At 36.4% G+C, this 22,754-nt stretch overlaps 1 protein-coding gene across 1 annotated transcript in view; it reads right to left on the reverse strand.

Moving 5' to 3' along the window:
• Window positions 1-15,918: 15,918 nt before the first annotated feature.
• GDA (guanine deaminase) overlaps window positions 15,919-22,754 on the reverse strand; it is a 50,446-nt gene continuing 43,610 nt past the window's right edge. Inside the window, exons 13-14 of the mRNA XM_007434503.4 lie at window positions 21,629-21,656; window positions 15,919-20,038 (exon numbers count right to left, since the gene is read on the reverse strand). Coding sequence (XP_007434565.2) covers window positions 19,968-20,038; window positions 21,629-21,656 — 99 coding nt within the window. The 3' untranslated portion in view covers window positions 15,919-19,967. The remainder of the gene's footprint in view (window positions 20,039-21,628; window positions 21,657-22,754) is intronic.

The following is a 22,754-nucleotide window of genomic DNA, read 5'->3' on the forward strand; positions in this document are numbered from 1 at the left end:
CTTGATCTTCAGTACAAATTATAGAGAAAAGCTTTTTTCTGCTCCAGTTTTGCACAAATCAGATACTCTATTTAGTCATCTTGTGTCAAAACACTTTGTGGAAATTAAGACTTACTACATTGATGAAGAACATACCTTCTTTGAGTTGATGGGTGTCCGATATGAACAGCAATTAATGTTATAAGATGTGTTCAATAAGAGTGCAAGGAGCTTCTAAAATAGCTGAATGGATAGGCCTTCTAATCTTCTATGGTGAAGTTAGTCAACAAAAGGAAAAAAGTATGTCCTTAGTATTATATAAATATTATAGGCTTGTTATATTCAGAATAATGAAGACAGTGGGCGAGTTATGATGTACCTGTTAGCCCATTCTTCTTTAACTATACTTTACAGTGCAATACAAAATTACTGTGAGGTATTGAAAGATTGCTGTAGGCAATTTTTATTGGTCAAAGCGTTATATAAAATCAACCTGCTTTTTCTTTTCTGAAGTCAGCAAATCTTTGAAGAAATTTTGGGTATCGAATCTAAGGAAACAACCTTAGCACTTGTATTTTCAAAGTTCTGAGGAAAATAGGGCTGTGCATGCTTCAAAAATGATTGGAGTAAATGCTCATCTAGGATAAGCCCCACACTTCTGTTCAATAAAACGTTTTCTAATCATTTAAGTTTCATAGGGTACTGAGTATTTGCTTTCTCACTAGTAGGGTACAGTCTGTATCGCCTAATTTTTTTCTGATAATCGTTCCATAGTATTGCCACATCAGTATAAATTGAAAGAACTGGTTATAGGTTTTAAACTCTTCTTGAGACAGCAGTATAAAACTGCAAACCTCCTACTAAATTTAAAAAAAAAAATCCAGTATTTGATTTCAGGCAGTTAATGATAATCTGCTGAACATTTTAGTAACAAGAAAGTCTGCCCTTTAAATATTTATGAGTGACTCTTCAAGATTCAGGACATGCTCAGTGTTGCTCTTGGCTTGCCTACATTTAGGATTGGAAGTTACAGCCAGTACAAAATGCAACAGCTTTGGTGCATGGTAGCATATCCTGCCATCCTTATTCTGCCAGTGCTGAACCCGTTGCACTTACACTGCCTTGTCATTGTTGATTCAGGTTGAAAGTTCTGTTGGCTCATAAGATCCTGAATACTTGTACAGAGTTGACAAACTTTAGAAGTTACCCAAGGAGAACTTTTATGATAGTGGTACCAATATTTTGGAAATATCGCCCCTTAAAAATAAAATGTGCTGCTGTAGTGCAAAAATCCTGTGAATTATCAATTGATTGTTCTGCTTTACTATTTCACCTATTTAATTGTAATTGTAAACTTTTAGTACATCTGATAAAGTAGTCTATAGTAGTTGAGATCATGCATAGAAATAACATGATAAACATTTGGAGTGTGAAAGTTTTTCAAACATCTGTTGATGTAAAAGTCTGATTTGTAAAATGGGAAAATGGTAAAGGGGTGAAGATCCTTAAAAGCTACTTACCCTTTAAAATTATTAGTTTTTATGGATTTTAACTGCTACAATAGAAAAAAAGTGACAATAGCTCAATGGTGGAGGACAATATCTCTATTTCAGTGGACTTAGAAACAAGGAGCATTCCTGTTTTTTCAGTGTTGGAAGTAAAAACTAAGGACACGTTTCTCCTCAAAATGAAAACAGAAACGTTTTTCTAGTTAAAGATGTCGAAGACATAAGAGTATTTTCTCTTCTGATAAATTATCTGACTATGCACTTTCAAGCCAAAACAAGAACTAAACCATTCCCTTCAAAAATGTAGTAATTTGAATTTTGCATAGTCTTCCAATATAAAGAATAAAATGTACATTAGAGAAGTACATACAAATGCTAATAAGTGCAAAACTGTTTGCAAAACCGCATGCCACCAAGCCAAGTTCTATACAGAAATGCGCATGTATTTGAAATACTGTGTTTTTAATTTTAAAAAATACAAATTTATGTAAAGCAGATAATCATACATACTAAATTATAGCGTGTATTTTATATAGAGTAGCACATGATAAACTACCTGAAGCAGTCCACTGTTTAAGGAAACCTTCCAGAGAAAGAAAACCAATTCTTTGGTTTCATATTGAAAAAGATTTGCCTTCACAATTGCCAACTCAAGTACTGTATCTTGTTATTGTATATTATTTCGGCATGAATCTGAAGTAGAATTCCTTTTTAACTTTTATCTCGGCATCTTCTAGCTGGAGTCACCCGATTTTAATTTTGGCTACTTAAGTGGACTTGACTACATTTAGCAGCTCTGCATGGCAGAAACAGGTATCTAAAATCTCTTCCAATTCCATTTTTTTTCTAGTTCTATTTATTTATTGTATCTTTAAGAGGTAGCAAGGTGGAGCAACCTTGCGGTAGCATGCTTTCACATTTACAAATAGAAATTCAGTAAGTTATAAAAATTGAAACCAGACTGTAATGCATATCTACTTGTACTTACTGAAATTTTAATTTATTCTTTTGCTAGTTTTAAAGATCAGATTTTTGTAATGTGTTGAACCTCTAGTAGCTTTCTTGCTTGTGTTGAGAATTAGCATTTTGGTTTTTTGCTTGTCTAAAAAAATCATACCAGTCCCACACTTCACAAGGGATGGCCTATTAATGACACTTTAATTAAAGCTTAGTTATGCCTCTGTCTTGCTTGTGCCACTGTAGTTTGAGAACTTGCGCTTTCTTTACAGAGGCCTAGAATTATCTGTAACATATGTGCAAAGCTCCCAGTAACAAATAATTGGTTTCTCATTTACTCCGCATGTGCAAGATTCCTTAGTCTGGCTCAAATTCAGCAACTTCTGAAGAACCACAAGTTGCCCATTTATATCCTAAAGCTATGTCAACATTAAAAGAAAAATTACATGAGTCTCATAACATCTCATGTATAGTGGATGTTGTGCCTTGTACCCAAGTAAGGATTATATTAAATGATTTGCTAATAGATACTGAGTTTTACGACTGTGGGAATCAACTGGAATGTATATTTATTTGTAAAGAGTAAGCTTCAATATTCAAATTTACTTCTAAATATCTTTCTCCATTGTCCTAGACTGTAATCAGAAATTGTCAAAATCATTACACATTTCCTAAAACTAAGGGCATGCAGAGAACACCCAATCCAATCTGATTCATACCAGGGAGAGCTCAATGAACTCATTGTCTGGATCTAGAACCAGATTTGCAAAAACAGAATGCCATTGTTCCTTAGTCTTAAATGTGGGGAAAACACCAGTTACTGCCAATTTTCCTTGTTTTCAAGTGGAAGGGCATGGAATAATCATGCAAAGTACAGTTTTATAAGGATATGAAGTATATCAACTTCATTATGTTCCTTGTGATGCTCTGCTTTGTAGCCTATTCAAATGTTCCAGAGCTTAAGATTTTGCCTCGCTTGTTTCATGCACTATGTAGAGCTAAACTAATCACGTCCGCCTCAAAGCATTTTGAGATTGTTTCCTGGACGCTAAGGAAGGAATATTCTGTCTTGTTTCAATACTCTAATTTGATCATAGGTGAAGTGAGTCATCTCCACTCTGGTGCCTTCAGTCATTCTGCAACCTACAATACCAAAACTACAGCAAGTTCACACACAAAAAATGCTTAAAACTTAAGCATTTTTTCTGTGTAGCACGTCCCACTGAATTCAGTGGTTCTTACTCCTGCTAAATATGTACAAACTATTGATTTATTGCAGGTGAATCTCTTCAATCTATTCCATGTAAGATGGGTAGAGATTGGGAAGGAGATGCTTGAGCTACTAAGCTGTTCCTTTTTTTCTTTTTGCAACAAAGAAAGGCAGTTGATGGACACCTTTGTACATGGCTGTGAGCACAGAGCTATGCATGTTTCCAGTTTAAATGCTTTTAGCCATACTGGTGACTCTGCTTCTAAAACTACAGCCAGAGCACACAGAGAGAAAAGGACTATAGAAATCAAAGCTTAATAAGTATAAACGTAAGCATGCTTCCTTTGTAGTCCGGCCTACTGAAGTATGAATTTTCATCCCCAGGAAGACAGTTAAGGTTCTGGTAAAGTGTATCAGGCAGCTGCAATAATTAATGATTTGCATAACCCCAATAGGTTTCATTCATTTCAGTGATAGGTTAATGGTAAGCTCTATACTGCTGATTACCTACAATGTTTCTGTTTAATCGTTTAAGGATAGCCTACATCAAATAATTGCTGTACATTTTTTCTTGCAGAGTTCAAGAATTATCCCAGAAGGGCATTATCTGTACAAGTGTAGAGACTTCAAAGAGGAAGAGAAGTTGCTCTGTCCTTTAATGTTTTAATATTTACGTGATTACTGAGAATGCTATCTTGCTTCCTTTATTCAAAAAATGTTGTTTGTGATTATATAGATACGCTTTTTTTTTTTTAGTTATGATGATTACTTAATCAGGTAACTTAATTTGTGTATGCTGCTGACAAATTGAAGAAAAAATATTTTAGTTGTTGGAGTGGTTTATTTAAGTGTTCTTAATCTTTTGCAATGACATAGTGGTTCTGTACTAACATTATAAACAGGTCATTAATATTATTACAGAATAAATCAAGCAGTACCTGCTTTTCTAAATGTAACATATTGACAAATATCATAAGTTGTAGAGAACTTGATTTTATTGCAGTTCAGAAACCAAACTCACTCCTTTCACCAGTTTTGCTGAATTTCCTCAGTTTGAAATGGTGGATATGGAGATAAGAGTGCCATCTTCTGAAGGAACAGAGTCATAGCAAATTATAATATCCACATTTCCCTTTCAGACAGAACAAGTTTCTTTGATGAAAGAGATACACTATTTATTAATTCTATATATCACTGATAGGTCTCTCAGGCTAGAATGTTTTAGGATAACAAGAAGAGGAACCACATGGACTTCTTGATTTAGGAAATTTACCCAGTAAATTTCATGGTTAAATTAATGAGTCCTTACAGAAGGGTTTCAAAGTGAAACAACAGTGGATTTAGAAAGCTAAATGAACCTTAGTCCATATCTAAGGAAAATCATTGAAATGTTTTGGACTATAGTCCTGAATGAGACAGCCAGTTTGGTGTGTGGTTAAGGTACCAGGCTAGAAACTGGAAAACCATGAGTTCTAGTCCCGCCTTAAGTATGAAGCCAACTGGGTGGACTTGGGCTAGTCACTCTCTCTCAGCCCTAGAAAGGAGACAATGGCAAACCACTTCTGAAATCTTGCCAAGAAAACTACAGGGACTTGTCCAGGCAGTCACCAGGCCTCAACACGGTCTTGAAGACACACACACAAAATAGTCATGAATACAATTAACATTTCAGGAACTACCCTTTATTTGGTTTTTAAAAAATAAATAGTCTAAGAAATAGGCATTAAGAATTTGCAAGGAAGGCATTTCATGAGCACTATGTTTCAAGGTGAAAGATATGCATTCTAGTCTGAAAATTTCTCCCTGTTCCTTGGGAAAAAATCAGAAAAGTATGCTATTCATTTTTAAAATTCCCCATATTAAAATGTCTACATGGATAGTGGAAGATCACTTTCAGAGAAAAGTAAGGAGGCATTCAAGAGAGAAAGAAACCTGTTGAAACCAGGCACAGAAGTGTGAGTGCAAGAGTGAGCTGGCTGATGGAAAAGAGCTACTGGGCAGAAGAGAACTTAGAAGGAACAAAAGCATCGTGTTGAGAAGGCTCCACCAGCAAGTGCAGCCCACAATCCCCGAATCAGCCCAGAAGTGCCAGCCATGGGGACTCAGAAGCGGTCACTATGTGAAAGAGGAATGTGTGTGTAGAGTCTCAAGAGTGAGCTGAGAATCAGCTAAGGAGGATTCACAAAAGCTGAAGAGGACACTCACATGGAGTTAAGTAGAGCTTCAGAGCTATTATCTGCACTACTTTACTTTTAATGGCAGATTTCCTTCTTTTTTTGCAGTGGTTTGCCATTGTCGTCTTCCTGGGGTTGAGGGAAAGTGACTGGCCCAGAGTCACCCAACTGGCTTCATACCTAAGGCAGGACTAGAAGTCATGGTCTTCTGGGTTTTAGCTTGGTGCCTTAATTACTGTGCCAAATTGGCTCTATAAATAATCTCTTTTAGAATAAATATTTAAATAGAGATACCACCAGGTTTGAAGAAGCATTCAAGAAGCAATCCCTCCTGCTAACCGAGCCCCTAGAGTTTCCTGTTAGGATACTGTGGGAAATTTAAAATGGCAGCTGGAAGACCAGACTGCCACTACTCAGTCCATAATCCATATCATTATCAGCTGGATCTTGCTCAACAGACAGAGATGAGGGTGTGAGATTATTTAAAAACAAACTTTCTTCTACAAATTATGAGAAATAGTTTAACAATTATGGTTAATAATGATTCTGGTACTGAGGTATAATAATGGTACAGGAAGCTAACTTGTGAAGAATTTTTCATCTACTTATTCAAAAGACTTTCTTTTATGCTATGCTTAAATTCCTAACAAGTGTTTTTAATCAATTGGTTTAGGAGAAGCCTATTACTTGCTGGAATGATGTTGGATCAAGTGATAATTAGTGTTTGCTTTACTATTTTATTCAGTATATTATTATTTACATGCATTGCATAGAAATAGAGATCTGACCTATTAAGGAAAGCAAGTAGTTGATGTCATATGATTTAAAATCAGAGTGAGCAAGTCCAACAAGACATAGTCCAAGCTTCATTTTGCAGTCTGCATTGCCTCTAGAAATTGTATTGTTGAATATTGTCAGCAATCTGTCAAGAAATGAGAGTGTGGTTTTCCACTGGACTTAGGCAAATAATCAGATATGGTCTGCAGGTGGTTGCTTAGGCTTAACTCACTCCCTACATAACCAAAGAAAAACATCTCAACATTCCCCCTCTCAAGATGTCGGCCTTGCACACTGCAGTGATGTCACCATGTCACAGCTCTCTCCACTGTGGTCCTTAGTAATCTCCCTAAAATATCAGAAAATGTGCCCCCCCATCACTGAAAAACCCCTTGATTTTAGAGAATAAAAATGAGAGGTATTCCATTTCTGTGCCTGTTGTAATTGTTTTGAGATGATTTCCATGTATGTTATACAGTATTTCCTTTTGCAGCAATAGAGTAATTTGGATATGAACCTTGGAGGTTGCATAGTACAAAACAGACAAGAAAATTTCACCAACCAGTTCTGGACATTTTTTATAGACTCTATTATTTCATTGGAAATGTGATGCCCTTAACTCTGTATTGATTGAGGTCACATATCTCCGCATTTTATGAAGGCTGGAGATTTGTATAAAAGCTGTTCTTTTAGGAATTCAAGTATTGTAATGGATTCCATGAATATGGTATTGTGGATGAATAGATTTGATTAAAATGAATGGATCCAAACTATGCGCCTGCTTCAGAATATAAAGCCATTGAGATAATAAGAAAGCCATAAGGCTGCTTTTAAAAAAAACTGTTTATTTTTATGTGCCAGAGAACTGGCTATTATTTTTTGTATATGATGGAAATTGGCTCATTCCAGACAGTCTTTTCTCTAGTACTTGTGCTGCCTTCCAAGCTGAGTTGTGAAATAAATTCATGAAAATGCATTTGCTCTGAATTCATCAAAAGGGCACTGTTCCTCCTGATTGTAAAAGACTCTGACAACAAAAAGCAAGTTCCTAGCATCGCCTTCCCAGAGGGAATGGTGCGACATGAACGCAATTTGAATCTATTTTTTTTTTTGTATTTAAAAAACTTTAATTCTCAAGGAGATGGTAAACAAGCTGTTTTCAAGGCAGGCAAGCAGATGTCGCTTTTTACTGATGGTTTGGTTGTGGATGTTTAAAAATATTTAAAATCATTGTTCTGTATTTCATTGTTCTGTATTTTCTACTGAATACAGCTAAAAGGTTTAAGATACTGCTGCTCTGCAGGTTTCAATAGATTGATTTCCAAATTTCTATTGCTATGGAAGCTTGCAAATTAGTTCAAATATTTTTTGCAATTGCACTTCAGCTTTCCTTCCTTCAGACTGGCATAGCATAAGCATGGGGAACCCTTTGCTGTTGTTTTTAGGATTGGGCTCCTTTGCATAAATTTTGGTAAGAAGAGGAAAATCCACCGGTGGTAGGACCAGATCCTAAAGTAGTGAGGCAACACAATTCTTTCTCTCTTCACCCCTTCTTGCCCAGCATATTGCTGTGTTAGAGACAGGCTCCTTGCAGGATCTCTGCACTGATTACTTACAGAAGTGAAATTAAACTGAGAGCCACAGATTCTCTGGCACAGAAGGATAGAAATGGACTCAGTACCAATGCAGTCCTATACATATTACCTTAAATATAATTTCCATTTACAGCTTTCTGTTCAGTTCAGAGTTTGTTTGCTTATTAACAATATTTACAGGTCTCCTCAATCCATACAAACTCTGGGCGGCAAACAACAATTCCAAAATGTAAACATTAAACATCTATAACAACAAACTACCAACCACTCAACACAACTAAGTGCTGAAAGCCTGCTGAAATAATACAACTTTATCTCACTTCCAAAAAGCAAGAGGGTTGTTTAGGCTAGGCTGAGACAGATTTACTCAAGATCATTAAGAGTTCTGCATCACTTGGCAGAAAACAGCACTGGCATGACATTTCCTGTCCCCATTGCTAATGCTACCCTGCCCCTAATAACAAAGCCCAGTGCCAGTCACCTAACCTCTCCCCAGGGCAATGAATGACAAAACTTAACAGATTCTGTACCTCTTAAAACAGCCCTTGCATGATATTGGAATAAAGGAGAAAAGACAGCTAAGGAGAACTTAAGGCTTCCTCTCTCATGGATTGGGGGCAACATGAAGGCAATGTCATGCAGATACCGTAGAAAAACAAATGTTGCAGGAGTTCATTGTTGACATTCCACTTCAAATCAAATCAAATCAAAGTTTATTGATTAGCCCTAAGGCCTTATCAAAATAACAATTAGACAGTAAATAATTAATAAAACTCTTTACCAAAAGTAATGTAGCAAACAGATTAAATAAAACATGAATAAAAATTGAGTAATAAGTATAAGTATATATACATATGTAAGTGAAAATACAAATTTCCATATCACCCCGGCAATTCACTCCAATCGACCCCACATATGTAGATCTCAAACACATTGCTTTGCTTAAAAACAAGGCTATGTTGTATGTTATTTTTGGGTTTTGACCACACATAAAATATGTTGTTCTAATATGTGAATCCCAATGGGTTGTTCATTTAACATATGGGCCAAGGTGTAAATCTCTCACCATCTTATACAAGTTACAGTCAAATAGTATGTGTGCTATATCCTCAATTTCAGGTGCTCCGCATATACAAATGCGTTCATTATAAGACGTTCCACTTTTAATTCAAGGCAGGGTACAAGTGCTCCATCCTTCTATTCCTCACAACCACATCCCTATGAGGTAGGTTGAGTAGGCAAAGGTACTGGTCCCAAATCACTCAGTGAACTTTGAGTGTACCTGGGGAAAGACCCTAAGTGAACTTCACTTGCTTTGGCTGAATTTGGTTTAACCTTTATTTTCACCTTCATTTTCCAAACGGAAAAAAACCAAATGTAGACTAAAAGGCTAAAAGTAATATAGGTAAATCACATCATCTTTCCTTAACTGCAAAGAAAACTACCTTCCTGTACTTTAGAAGCTACTCATATAGTAATGTCATATTGTTATCCTCACAAACCACTCCACAGTACAGTTACCTCCATCTTGTATTTAGCATCTTCCGCTAGTTGGGCCAGAAGCACCCTTGAGCTTTATCTTCTGAACAATAAACAGAGTTGAGGATAAGGTGTGAGATGTATGTCCAAAGTCAAGGCACAAGATCCATAAAATATAATTTTGACAATGGGGTTATTTATACTTAGATATAAGTAGAACCCAGGCATTTCCAGGATAAGAGGGAAACCGACTCATCTCTGTACTGAAGTTAGTTGTACTTTCAACTGAACAAGATAGACACAGAGACAAAACTGTAGGAAGGTCTGCAAAAACTAGGTTGTTCCAGTTACTGTTTTTGTAATTTTGCCTTCATTTCATTTGCTGGACATTTGTTTTGCAGTATCTATGAGAAAATAGATTTGACATTATAATCAGATTCTTGATTTTTATCTTTTTGTTAAAAAAAAAAAAAAAAAATCTAGAGTTTGGCTTTTTTTCCTGTGGCTCCTGCAACTGTGACATACTTTTATTTTTTCTGATTAAAATATATTAACATCAAGTCTCATTATGAATTATTTTCCTCTCTGATAGTTGATGGAATAAATTAAACTTTACCCTAGGAGATAACCTTTAATTATGTCTTCATAAATTATAAATATTTGCTTTCATGGAGCATGATCTACTATAGTTAAGCAATCTGAAGTATCACTTTGAATGAGAAATGTAAGCATGTCCCTTTTGTTATAATAATGAGATTTCAGAATATTTAATATTTATTATGTATGCATGTATGTATGTATGTATGTATTTAGGCATTTTAAAAGACTTATATAGCTGCCCATATTGTAACAACAACCTGGGCAGTGCACAAAACAGTAAAAATAACAGAAACACCCAAACCAAAAATAAATCACTAAAAACTCTGAAAAGTTGCACCATGCTAGATTCCCCTTCATGGATCACTGCCTTGTCGTGGCGAAGGGGCTTGCGTAACTCAGTGAAGCCATGTGCTATACCGTGCAGGGCCACCCAAGACGAACAGGTCATGACAGAGAGTTCTGACAAAATGTGGTCCACTGGAGAAGGAAATGGCAACCCACTCCAGTATCCTTGCCAAGAAAACCCCATGGACAACGTCAAAAGGCTAAAAGATATGACGCCGGAAGATGAGCCCCTCAGGTCGGAAGGTGTCCAATATGCTACTGGGGAAGAGCAGAGGGCATTTCCAAGTAGCTCCAGAAAGAGTGAAGCGGCTGCGCCAGAGCCGAAAGGACGTTCAGCTGTGGATGTATCTGGAAGCGAAAAGAAGGTCCGATGCTGTAAAGAACAATATTTTATAGGTACCTGAAATGTAAGATCTATGAACCAAGGCAAGCTGGATGTGGTCAAACATGAGATGACAAGATTGAACGTCGACATCTTGGGAATCAGCGAATTGAAATGGACGGGAATGGGTGAATTTAATTCAGGTGACCATTATATCTACTACTGTGGCCAAGAAACCCTTAGAAGAAATGGAGTTGCACTCATAGTCAATAAGAGAGTGGGAAAGGCAGTAATGGGGTACAACCTCAAAAACGACAGAATGATCTCAGTGCGTATCCAAGGCAAACCATTCAACATCACAGTAATCCAAGTCTATGCCCCAACCACTGATGCCGAAGAAGCTGAAGTTGACCGGTTCTATGAAGACCTACAACACCTTCTAGAACTAGCACCAAAAAAAGATGTCCTTTTCATCATAGGGGATTGGAATGCTAAAGTAGGAAGTCAAGGAGTAATCGGAATAACAGGCAAGTTTGGCCTTGGAGCACAAAATGAAGCAGGGCAAAGGCTAATAGAATTCTGTCAAGAGAACAAGCTAGTCATAGCAAACACTCTTTTCCAACAACACAAGAGACGACTCTACACATGGACATCACCAGATGGTCAATACCGAAACCAGATTGATTACATACTTTGCAGTCAAAGATGGAGAAGCTCTATACAGACAGCAAAAACAAGACCAGGAGCTGACTGTGGCTCAGATCATGAGCTTCTTACTGCAAAATTTAGGCTTAAATTGAAGAATGTAGGGAAAACCACTAGACCACTCAGGTATGACTTAGATCATATTCCTTGTGAGTACACAGTGAAGGTGATGAATAGATTTAGAGGATTAGATTTGGTAGACAGAGTGCCTGAAGAACTATGGACGGAGGTCTGTAACATTGTACAGGAGGCAGCAACTAAAACCATCCCAAGGAAAAAGAAATGCAAGAAAGCAAAATGGCTGTCTGATGAGGCATTACAAATAGCTGTGGAAAGAAGGAAAGTGAAAAGCAAGGGTGAAAGGGAAAGATATAAGCAACTGAATGCAGATTTCCAGAGAATAGCAAGGAGAGATAAGGCCTTCTTAAATGAACAGTGCAAAGAAATTGAGGAAAACAATAGAATGGGGAAGACTAGAGATCTCTTCAAGAAAATTGGAGATATCAAAGGAACGTTTAGTGCAAAGATGGGCATAATAAAGGACAAAAAAGGCAGGGACCTAACAGAAGCAGAAGAGATTAAGAAGAGGTGGCAAGAATACACAGAAGAACTATACAAGAAAGATCTTAATGTCCCTGATGTCCATGCTGGTGTGGTCACTGACCTTGAGCCAGACATCCTAGAGAGTGAAGTCAAGTGGGCCTTAGGAAGCATTGCTAACAACAAAGCTAGTGGAGATGACAGTATTCCAGCTGAGTTATTTAAAATACTAAAAGATGATGCTGTTAAAGTGCTGCACTCAATATGCCAGCAAGTCTGGAAAACGCAACAGTGGCCACGGGATTGGAAAAGGTCAGTTTACGTTCCAATTCCAAAGAAGGGCAATGCCAAAGAATGCTCAAACTATCACACAATTGCACTCATTTCACATGCTAGCAAGGTTATGCTCAAAATCCTACAAGCTAGGCTTCAGCAGTACGTGAACCGAGAACTACCGGATGTACAAGCTGGTTTTCGAAGAGGCAGAGGAACTAGAGATCAAATTGCCAACATTCGCTGGATCATGGAGAAAGCACGAGAGTTCCAGAAAAACATCTGCTTCATTGACTATGCAAAAGCCTTCGATTGTGTGGTTCACAACAAACTGTGGCAAATTCTTAAAGAGATGGGGGTACCAGACCATCTTACCTGTCTCCTGAGAAATCTGTATGCAGGCCAAGAAGCAACAGTTAGAACCAGTCACGGAACAACCGATTGGTTCAAAATAGGGAAAGGAGTACGACAAGGCTGTATACTGTCACCCTGCTTATTTAACCTATATGCAGAGTACATCATGAGAAATGCCAGGCTGGAAGAATCACAAGCCGGAATTAAGATTGCAGGAAGAATGATCAATAACTTCAGATATGCAGACGATACCACCCTAATGGCAGAAAGTGAAGAAGAACCAAAGAGCCTCTTGATGAGGGTGAAAGAGGAGAGTGTGAAAGCTGGCTTGAAACTCAACATTAAAAAAACTAAGATCATGGCATCTGGAGCCATCAATTCCTGGCAAATAGAAGGGGTAGAAATGGAAGCAGTAACAGACTTCATTTATTTGGGCTCCAAGATCACTGCAGACGGAGACTGCAGCCATGAAATTAAAAGACACTTGCTCCTTCGGAGGAAAGCTATGGCAAACCTAGATTAAAAAGCAGAGACGTCACCTTGCCAACAAAGATCCGCATAGTCAAAGCTATGGTTTTTCCAGTAGTAATGTATGGCTGTGAGAGCTGGACCATAAAGAAGGCTGAGCGCCGAAGAATTGATGCCTTTGAACTGTGGTGCTGGAGAAGACTCTTAAGAGTCCCCTGGACTGCTAGGAGGTCAAACCAATCAATCTTAAAGGAAATCCACCCTGATTGCTCATTGGAAGGACTGATAATGAAGCTCAAGCTCAGATACTTTGGTCACCTAATGCGAAGAGAGGAGTCTTTGGAAAAGACCCCGATGCTGGGAAAGATTGAAGGCAAAAGGAGAAGAGGACGGCAGAGGATGAGATGGTTAGATAGCATCACTGAAGCAATGAGCATGAAACTGAGCAAACTCAGGGAGGCAGTGAAGGACAGGAAGGCCTGGCGCAATATGGTTCATGGGGTCACGAAGAATCGGACACGACTTAACGACTGAACAACAACAATGCTAGATTATTTTTAAGCAATGAATAAATTAAAAATAATTACAAAATAATTATTGAAAGAGTGGAAATTTTTAACTCTTTGAACATAGATATTTAAGAGTTTTTATTACTATGCTATTCCTTTTTGATCATTTTTTTTCAGTGTATGCACAGTAGTGATTATGAAATTTTAGACACTATATATTGAAATATTGATTTGGTACAAAAGTACAGTTTCTGAAATTACCATTTACATTTGATAGTATGATGTATCCCCAGTGTTCTTTTCTTAAAACTTTTCTGTTTTTCAATAATAATAATCTGGGAGATCCCTGTTTTTCAAACAACAGTTCTGGGAGATCCCTAAAAGATCTCTGGCTGCTACTATCAACCCTCTTTCTGGTTTGGAAATTCTTTTTTCTCTTTTTTTTTTTATGTCTCTGAGGCAATGCATTTTTGTGGAACATAGGGAGCATACAGGATGGCACAGACACTTCATTAACATTTAAACGAAGATCTTATCTTTGTTTAAATGTTAACAAATCTTCTGCTTAATCCCATCCATTTCCTCTGCTTGCTAACAATAGATAACAGTTATTTCCAGCACTGCTGCCACGTGAAAAAGCACCATTTTCTGTTAACAATAAAAAAAACTCTCCTTACACAATCAAACTTATCTGGTTTTCCCTATATTGTTTGTTCCAAGATTCTGACAATGAACCAGAGCCCTAGAATTTCCCACTCTACAATTCAAAATTCTTATAAAAAGTCTTACATTTGTATTGTTTTCTGTTCCTCTCCATGTGAAGCTGGAACCCAACAATTATTGAAATAAACAGTTGGTTATTTCTCCTCAGTGTTGTGCTCTATTCTTCTGAATTTTGTACATCTATTGTCCTCCATTTTTCCTAATTAAAATTATTTGCAATTGTTCCTTCAGTATCTTTTTTAAAGGAATTTGAAACTACTCCTAACCCTTTTTCCTGTAACTTTTCCTGTTACTGAATCCTATTTATCAAAGCTCTGAATTTATTAAAATCTGCTTTTCTGAGATCAAAGATACATATATCACTATACGGAATAGTAATTTCCCTTAAAAGCAGGATTCCAGGATTAGATGGGAATTTCCCCCAAAGTTCCTGCTACTTCCTGTTTTTTAACTTACTTACTGGTTTGTATGAAATCAAAGATTGTTGATCCCATTATTCCTTCCCCTAACTTCTGAAGGAAAAAGCTATAAACAACTCAGAAGTTTCCTAGAAAAACTTGGCAGAATTTGTCAGGGTAATAGAAGTTCCCCATTACTATTACTCCATGCTATTTTTGAGTTGAAGGTAAATCTCAAGTTTTTCTCAACTTCTCCTGACTCCATAGAAATCTTCATGTCATTTACTTGGCAACAATATGGAGGCTTGCTATTCACTTTGGGGATGTTTTTCTACTTCCCAGTCTTCAGCTCTTGCACAAGTAGCTCTTGAATAGGTGGTTACCCATTAAAGTCCTATTTCAGGTCCAAATCTGTTTAGCTTTTGTGAAAGCAAATTAAATGCCTCTTGGAAAATGGACAATATGCTTTAGGAAAGAACAATTCCCATCTTCTCGTTGGTTGGGCAGAAAATAGTAGACACTAACATCACTATTGCTTTTACTTGTTTTATTATAGAGTACAACTTCTCCCTTTCCCCTGCTTATTTTCTTTTTAAACAAATTGTATTGTTCAATTGCTATATTCACTCCTTCAATTGCTATATCCCACCAGGTCACTATTATAACTATTAAATTATATGCTTCCTCCCAGAATTAACAGTTTAAGCTCATATCATTTAGTTTTCATACTCTGAATAGTATTTCCAAAGCATGTTTCAAAGCACCTGTTTTGAAGGATCTGCACAGCGTTGGTGAATAGACAACAAAGGACATGAACTTTATGCAAAGATGTTCTTTCTCAGTTTGAGTGGTTTGATTTATCTGAGATCCTTATTTAGGATTTATTTTTTTCTCCAGCACCCACAGATTCCCTCTCTTCAACTCATGTCTTTCTCTGGAGTCAGTTAGTGAATGGATCATGGTTTTTCCCCTTTCTACAAAACACTCAGAAACTAACCAATGTAAACATAGTAAACATAGCTTTTTTATTCTGTTACATAAGCACAGAGGGGCTCATTTACAATTACTGACAACAAAGCAGTTAGAATACACAGCGACAATTACTTTTTTTTTTTTGGGTGCATTTCCCACCTTGAAAGAAAACAGAAAAATAAAAAATAAAAATCTGGCAAGAATATTTCAAGTTATTTCTTTCATCAACTAAAAGCTGTACAATAAAACTATAGCAATCTTCACACCAAGACTGAAATGCATGTGAAAAGGGGTAAGCCAAGTAGTGGTGTCTGCCGGAGAGGGGGCAAAACAGTAAAAAAGCGATTGTGGCATCACAATTTAAACCCTGCCCCTTTGTAGGAAAAGGGGTGGGGCTTCAATTGAGATGCCACAACTGTTGCCTTGCCTTTTTTGACCCCACCTACCAATGTTGCTGAGGCCTAGTTCTCTCCCACATGCTCTATAATTAGCAACAGACATATCTAGGTGGATTTCCAAATCTGTTAATGATATGGCAACACTGTGCATTTATAAACAGATACCCTTTGAATTATCATATTTTTAGTTTCATTGATTTCAGGGCCAGACAAAACCTTTAAGACATGAAAAATGTGCTTAAATTATTTTACGTTATGATGAAAATCAATATATGATAAGCAATATCAACAGCAGAACATACTATCAGGATAACTGTTTTTTTCAAGAGTACAAATGAAAATCTTTACTCCTTTACTCCTAATACATCATAATTGTTTTCACACAAATAGCAATGTCCATCCAACTGTGTGGTTGGGTTTGTATGTGATGCTAATCTATAATTTATTGGGTTTGTTGGGGGGAAAAAAAACAAATTTAAATATTTCTGAAGAGGACTTGAATGTTTTGTTCCTTCTTTTCAAATACTTTGTTTATGATTTAATTTCCCAGGCTTTTTTCCCTTTTCCTTATTCCTTCTTTTCAATATTATATGACTATGTTAACAGAATTATATGTATAAATACATTTTTGTTAATTTAATATAATGAAATAGTAAACTATTATTAATAATATAGTATATATTATATACTATACAGCAGTGATCCCCAACCTTTTTGGCACCAGGGACCAGTTTCTTGGAAGACAATTTTTCCACAGACCTGGGGGGGTGGTGGTTTCGGGATGATTCAAGTGCATTACATGATAAGGTTTTGATATGAGTCTGCAAGCAATTGATTTATTATGGTCTCTGTGCAGTCAGACCTCTCTGCTAATGATAATCTATATTTGCAGCCGCTCCCAGCGCTAGCATCACCACCTGTGATGGAATGGAATGGAATGAGAGGGGTCAAGGACAGAAGCATCTCCTCAGCCCCCAGTGTGAGCATGGGAAAGTGAAGAGGATGAGACTGGCACCACCCTAAGGAATTCGTAGTGTTTAGTTGCTGGCTTGGGGAGTTTAGAGTTAGTCTGGCAAGATTCTGTCTAGCAAGTGCGAGCTAATAAAGTAACTGAGCTGTTCCAGTACTGTCTCGTGGAGTTGGGCTTAACCTGACACTGCCTCAGCTCCACCTCAGATCATCAGGCATTAAATTCTCATAAGGAGCGCACAACCTAGATCCCTCGCATGCACAGTTCACAGTAGGGTTCATGCTCCTATGAGAATCTAATGCCGCCACTGATCTGACAGGAGACAGAGCTCAGGCGGTAATGCGAGTGATGGGAGCGGCTGTAAAAACAGATGAAGCTTCACTCACTTGCCTGCCGCTCACCTCCTGCTGTGTGGCCCAGTTCCTAACAGGCCACGGACCGGTATCCGTCCATGGCCCGGGGGTTGGGGACCCCTTCTATAGAGTATAAATTAAAATAATGACAAAATATTATTGGCATGTCTTATGAATGAGGCCTGTGACTGGGTTGACAGATCATGTTAAGCGATGCTTTCTTTAACCATCATTTGTTGAATATTCCATGGTTAGCTGAGTTCACTAACATGCTTACTCATTAAGTTTGTTTATAAAACTAAATCAAGTCTAACTTCTTAATGCATATTAAACAAATGTAGTACTGCAAAATTTTGGTTATCATATTTCTCCTTCCTTGATTTCCAATGAGTATTTGAATTAATTTTTACAAGCAGGAATAAAAGTTCATTTCTGGCATAAATGCAGAGGATGGACCACTTTTTCCCCTCCTTTATTGTACAAAAACGTACAGGCTTACTATATTTGAAAAAGTAAAATAAAATAGATAAGTGAATAAAGTGGGGTTCCTCTCCTGAGTTCCCCTAGCCTTCTGCTTGCAAATATTGTGAAACATGCACTTTAAAGTTAGGTCAACATTTTATACTGCAGAACTCTACTTGCCACACTGGAATCATTCAAATAACTCCACAAAGCACAAGTTATATTCATTCTCATTCACATCTTCCAATGTAAGGTTAACAAATGGTACAGTAAGACAGAAATTCAAATAATTTCGATCCATAATTCAAAATGCTTCTTTTCACAAAATATACATTTAGGCTTCTCTTTTCTCCCAAGTAAATTTCCAAGGCTAGCTTCCCCCCCTTTTCAACTGAAATTCATGCTGACAGAGAACAAAGAGGCTGGTGAAGAAGGCATCTTGTGTTCTGAGAGATTGTTGGCAGTTTTCAACAGGCTTTCCAACATGTTTAGAGACAAATCCTTTAAAAAAGTTTTATAGTTTATTTATACAAGTATTAACAGAAATGTATTTCCTGCTGAGAATCCCTCAGAGGCAATCGCTGCATAATAGTAATTCTCTTAAAATTATCCTCCAAAAATTAGAAAACCAATAATGATCCTAAAAGGCACACATTCCTCCAAGGTGTTTTGTGCAAGCCTATCATATTTATACTTGCCATCTCTGGGTTGCAAGATAGAAAAACAACAGTTTTAACATTATTTACTGAGTACTTATCCTAAGTGGTTTATATACTTTATCAGAATAAAATAGTGTCATTATGCAAATATCAAATTCAAAGATCAGATTCTAAAACAAAAGCCCCTTTTTCCATATTGATTTGATTGTTCAAATTGCTTTTGCTCTTACTCAACTTGTAGGGTAAGAATGAATTCACAGTTTGAACAAATGCTTCCAATTAGATGGGACCCAGTTGACACACATCTGTAAAACACCAAGGCTATAGCCTTATCCTTATACTATAAATAGGTGGGGAGCTGATAAGAAACAGTGAATATGTCTCTGTATAACACTATACCAGAATTTGCTTTTACCATGGTTTATTGAACAAGTGATGGTGGCCTGCTTCTCACTTAAAATGCATCCATAATTGGGGGGGGGCGGGATTCTTTATATTAAGCCAAAATTAATTTAACCACATTACAGCTTTGCATTATGTGTGAACAAAGCCAGTGTTTTTCTAAAGCCACCCTGAATAACATAAACTGTGGACAGAGAACCTGCCTCTCATTTTTTAATATCTTTATTCACTATGCCACATCTGCAATTAAGCAAAATGCATTCTAGATGGACAGATGTATGCAAATAAAGGTGAAAGTTTCAGGAGACATTTCACTCCCCAAGAGAGAGAAAAGGAAACAGCTTTTCCCACTCCTGACTTCAAGAGCATGTGATGTCTATTCAAGGAGGAAAGTTGTAGATGGTTGTAGGAAATGGGCACCACCCAAACCAGATGTGCTTTGTTTCTAAGTCAGGGCTTGTAATCCTAATATATTCACAGATAAGATCCCTAAATTCTTGTCAGATACATTTTTAGGATTTGGGTTCTTATATCTTAAGAGAGGAAATGGATTCTACAACTGTCTCTGGATATTCTTAAGATGTAGGCGGAAAGATTTATTCCAAATGCATGTTCACTTTTTTATTTTAAACATTGGGGCTGCTTCCTGTCTTCTTCAAATGAGATAGATTTTTGGCATATTTTTTGTTTTGTAATTGACAAGTTTACAATCTTTCTTGTGCAAATCAGAAACATACTAAATAAAATCAGCATAACAACAAGGCACTGCATTTCTACCCAGTTCTTCCAAGCTAAATGATAACTAGTGGAGCATTTTTCAGAATGGGAATCCAATTTACACAGAGCTTGAAAATGGAACCACCAGTTTGCCAGCCACATACACTTCCTCAATATTCCTGTCATCACCTGAAAACACAAAGATGAATGAGATTATTTCCTTATGGTACGCATCCTCTACCACTGTTAATCTTCATGATTTCTCTGAATTTTCCTAAATTATAAACACATAACTCTGAATTTGATTTATAAACATACATCGTTCACATCTTTCAAGAACTTGAATTTGATTATATTTTCTATTCTGGATATCTATGATCTGTTGTTTTTTTTTTTTTTTTTAAATTGTTCCTTACTTTTAAAATGTTAACCACCCAGGGTTGCTTGGAGTTGGCAGCCTCTGAATAATATAAATAAGTTAAAATAAATTTTAAAATTACCCATAGTCATCACTAAGTTCCAAACTGAATGTTCGGTAGCAGATTCCTCAAAAACAAGTCTGTCCCAGTCGTATCTAAAGTAGGGCATGGAGTGGGATTTAAAGTGCTGAAGGATATCCTGGCTGACTGCTGCGATCTGTTCCATTCTCCCCATTTCCTCCCAGTGGGTCCTCATATCAGAAGTGAGGCTTTACATTTAAAGACATAGGTTTGGTGCCATCATGCACAGTTTATACTTGGAGTCAGTTCACATACAGCATTCTGAAGTCATTCCAGCAATCTTATGCTCTGCTAACTATGCTGCTGTATAGATAAATCAGAAGACCATAGACAAAACTACAGGCATTCTCATAATGGCAGGAAATGTTGCCACAGTGCTAAACTTTGGAATAGACTACATCTGTATTCTTCTGGGAAATGTTATAGATGTAGGCAAGGTTATTTTTATAGTGATTTAAATTCTATTAATTTCAATCATTTGTGGCCACCAGATTCTTTGGGTCTACAGTTACAAGAATTCCCATGCGGACTGCAACGTGGCTGGAAGATACCAGATTGGGGAAAGCTGCTCTGAATACATTAAATGTTTTAAAGACATACTGGATCCAGACCAAATGCAATATATATGAAAAGGTGGTGTGTAGTTCATACGATATTTGATATTTTCATATCAATATATATGAAAAGTAGACATAAGGTGGTGTGTAGACAAAAGGTGGTGGGTAGTTCATATGGTATATGATATTTTCATATCAATATATATGAAAAGTAGACATAAATGAGAATCATCTGTGTATAATATTCCTTTCAACTTTAAGGAGCTAATGACAATATGTATCCTCTCAAACACAATATACCAAGAATACAAAGAATATATAAAACAAAATAAATTTATGAACCTGTAAATTCATCCTGTCCCCTGCAGTTTTGCACTGCATATAAATCAACTGTCCCACATGCAGTATATCAAGTACTAACGTTACAATATTTTAAATCAGATCCTTGGATTTACTTCAGCTGTCAAGTAACAAAATCAAGTTTCCATGTGCAGAGCAGCACTTTCATACATGTAATCACTTCCATAATGGAAGTATTAATGTTCAGTGAAAATGATTACATTTCATTATATAATAATGCTAATAAATATTAAACATATACAAATAAAATAATATTTATGAATAATTTTTATCAGTAAAGGGGAATAAATTAATAATTGTATAAAAACTTATTTTGCAATCATATGAAATTATCTGTATAAAATTATAAGTAGCATACATACCAAGATACAGGAATTTCTCAATAATATCCTAAGACATGGGAGAAAAAGGAAATATTCAAAATGTGGTTCTTCTTTGATTGTAAAATTAGATAATAAAATATTAATAGTCTGTAAAATTAAACAAACATAACATCACAAAAGAAAAATCCAAATACAGTACTGATCCAAGTATACCTGGCATTATAAAATATTGAAGAACCAGAATAAAGGTTCTTCTATGCAAATATTTTTCAATATATATTTTCATTTCTTTCATTTTATATTTTATTTTTCCTTACATTGCCAGGTTATCCTATTTCTTCCTTTTAATGGAATCTTGGGATTTTCAAGGTGAGGATCCCCTTCAAAAGACATGTTCCCTGAACTGAACTGATATTGTTATTGTAATTTTTGTGGGAATCTTCTGAGATTGTTCATTTAATCAATTAAATGTTAGAACCCATTTTTTTCTTATCCAATTTTTAATCTTCACAACAAAAACACTATGCAGTAGATGGGGGTCAAGAAAAAGGGACTGGTGAATGAGCTGTATAGTCAAGTGGAGATAAATTTGGGTATCCTCAATCCCACTCCAACATGTCTATTAGAATTTAATTTTTCTCATAAATCAAGCCTTTTTTAAAAAACAAAAACATGTTTATGTCTTTATGGCTTGAAAAAAAAAGGTATCAAGCATCTCTGATGATTTTTATATAAATTCAATATCTAACTGTCTAAACTTTTAAGAGAGTGTCAGCAAATATGTAGACAGGAATGATCTCACAGATGCTGTATACTTGGAGTTTCAAAAATCCTCAAAATCCCTCACCAAATGGTCCCGATCACGAGATAAGAATAGGAAACAAAGAGTACTCTTTACATTAGAGACATGCAGAGTGGGATGATCCAGGGATCACCATCAGGACTGGCACTTTTTAACTTGATAATAAATAGTGCAGAGCTATGAGGAGTAGAGATGCAACAAACTTTACTTATGAGTCCAAACTATTCAGAGTACTAATCTCAAAAAGGAATTGCAACAATTCTAACAGCACATCTCCAAATGAATGAATTGGCTTTTAAGTGGCAAAGGCTATGAAATCAAATCAAGTGGGAAATGACCCATGTTTCTTCTAAAACAAAATTT

Source organism: Python bivittatus, unplaced genomic scaffold (assembly GCF_059951505.1).
Source record: "Python bivittatus isolate LINGU-HERP-01145 unplaced genomic scaffold, Pbiv_v1 ctg000850_np1212, whole genome shotgun sequence".
Classification (NCBI taxonomy): domain Eukaryota; kingdom Metazoa; phylum Chordata; class Lepidosauria; order Squamata; family Pythonidae; genus Python; species Python bivittatus.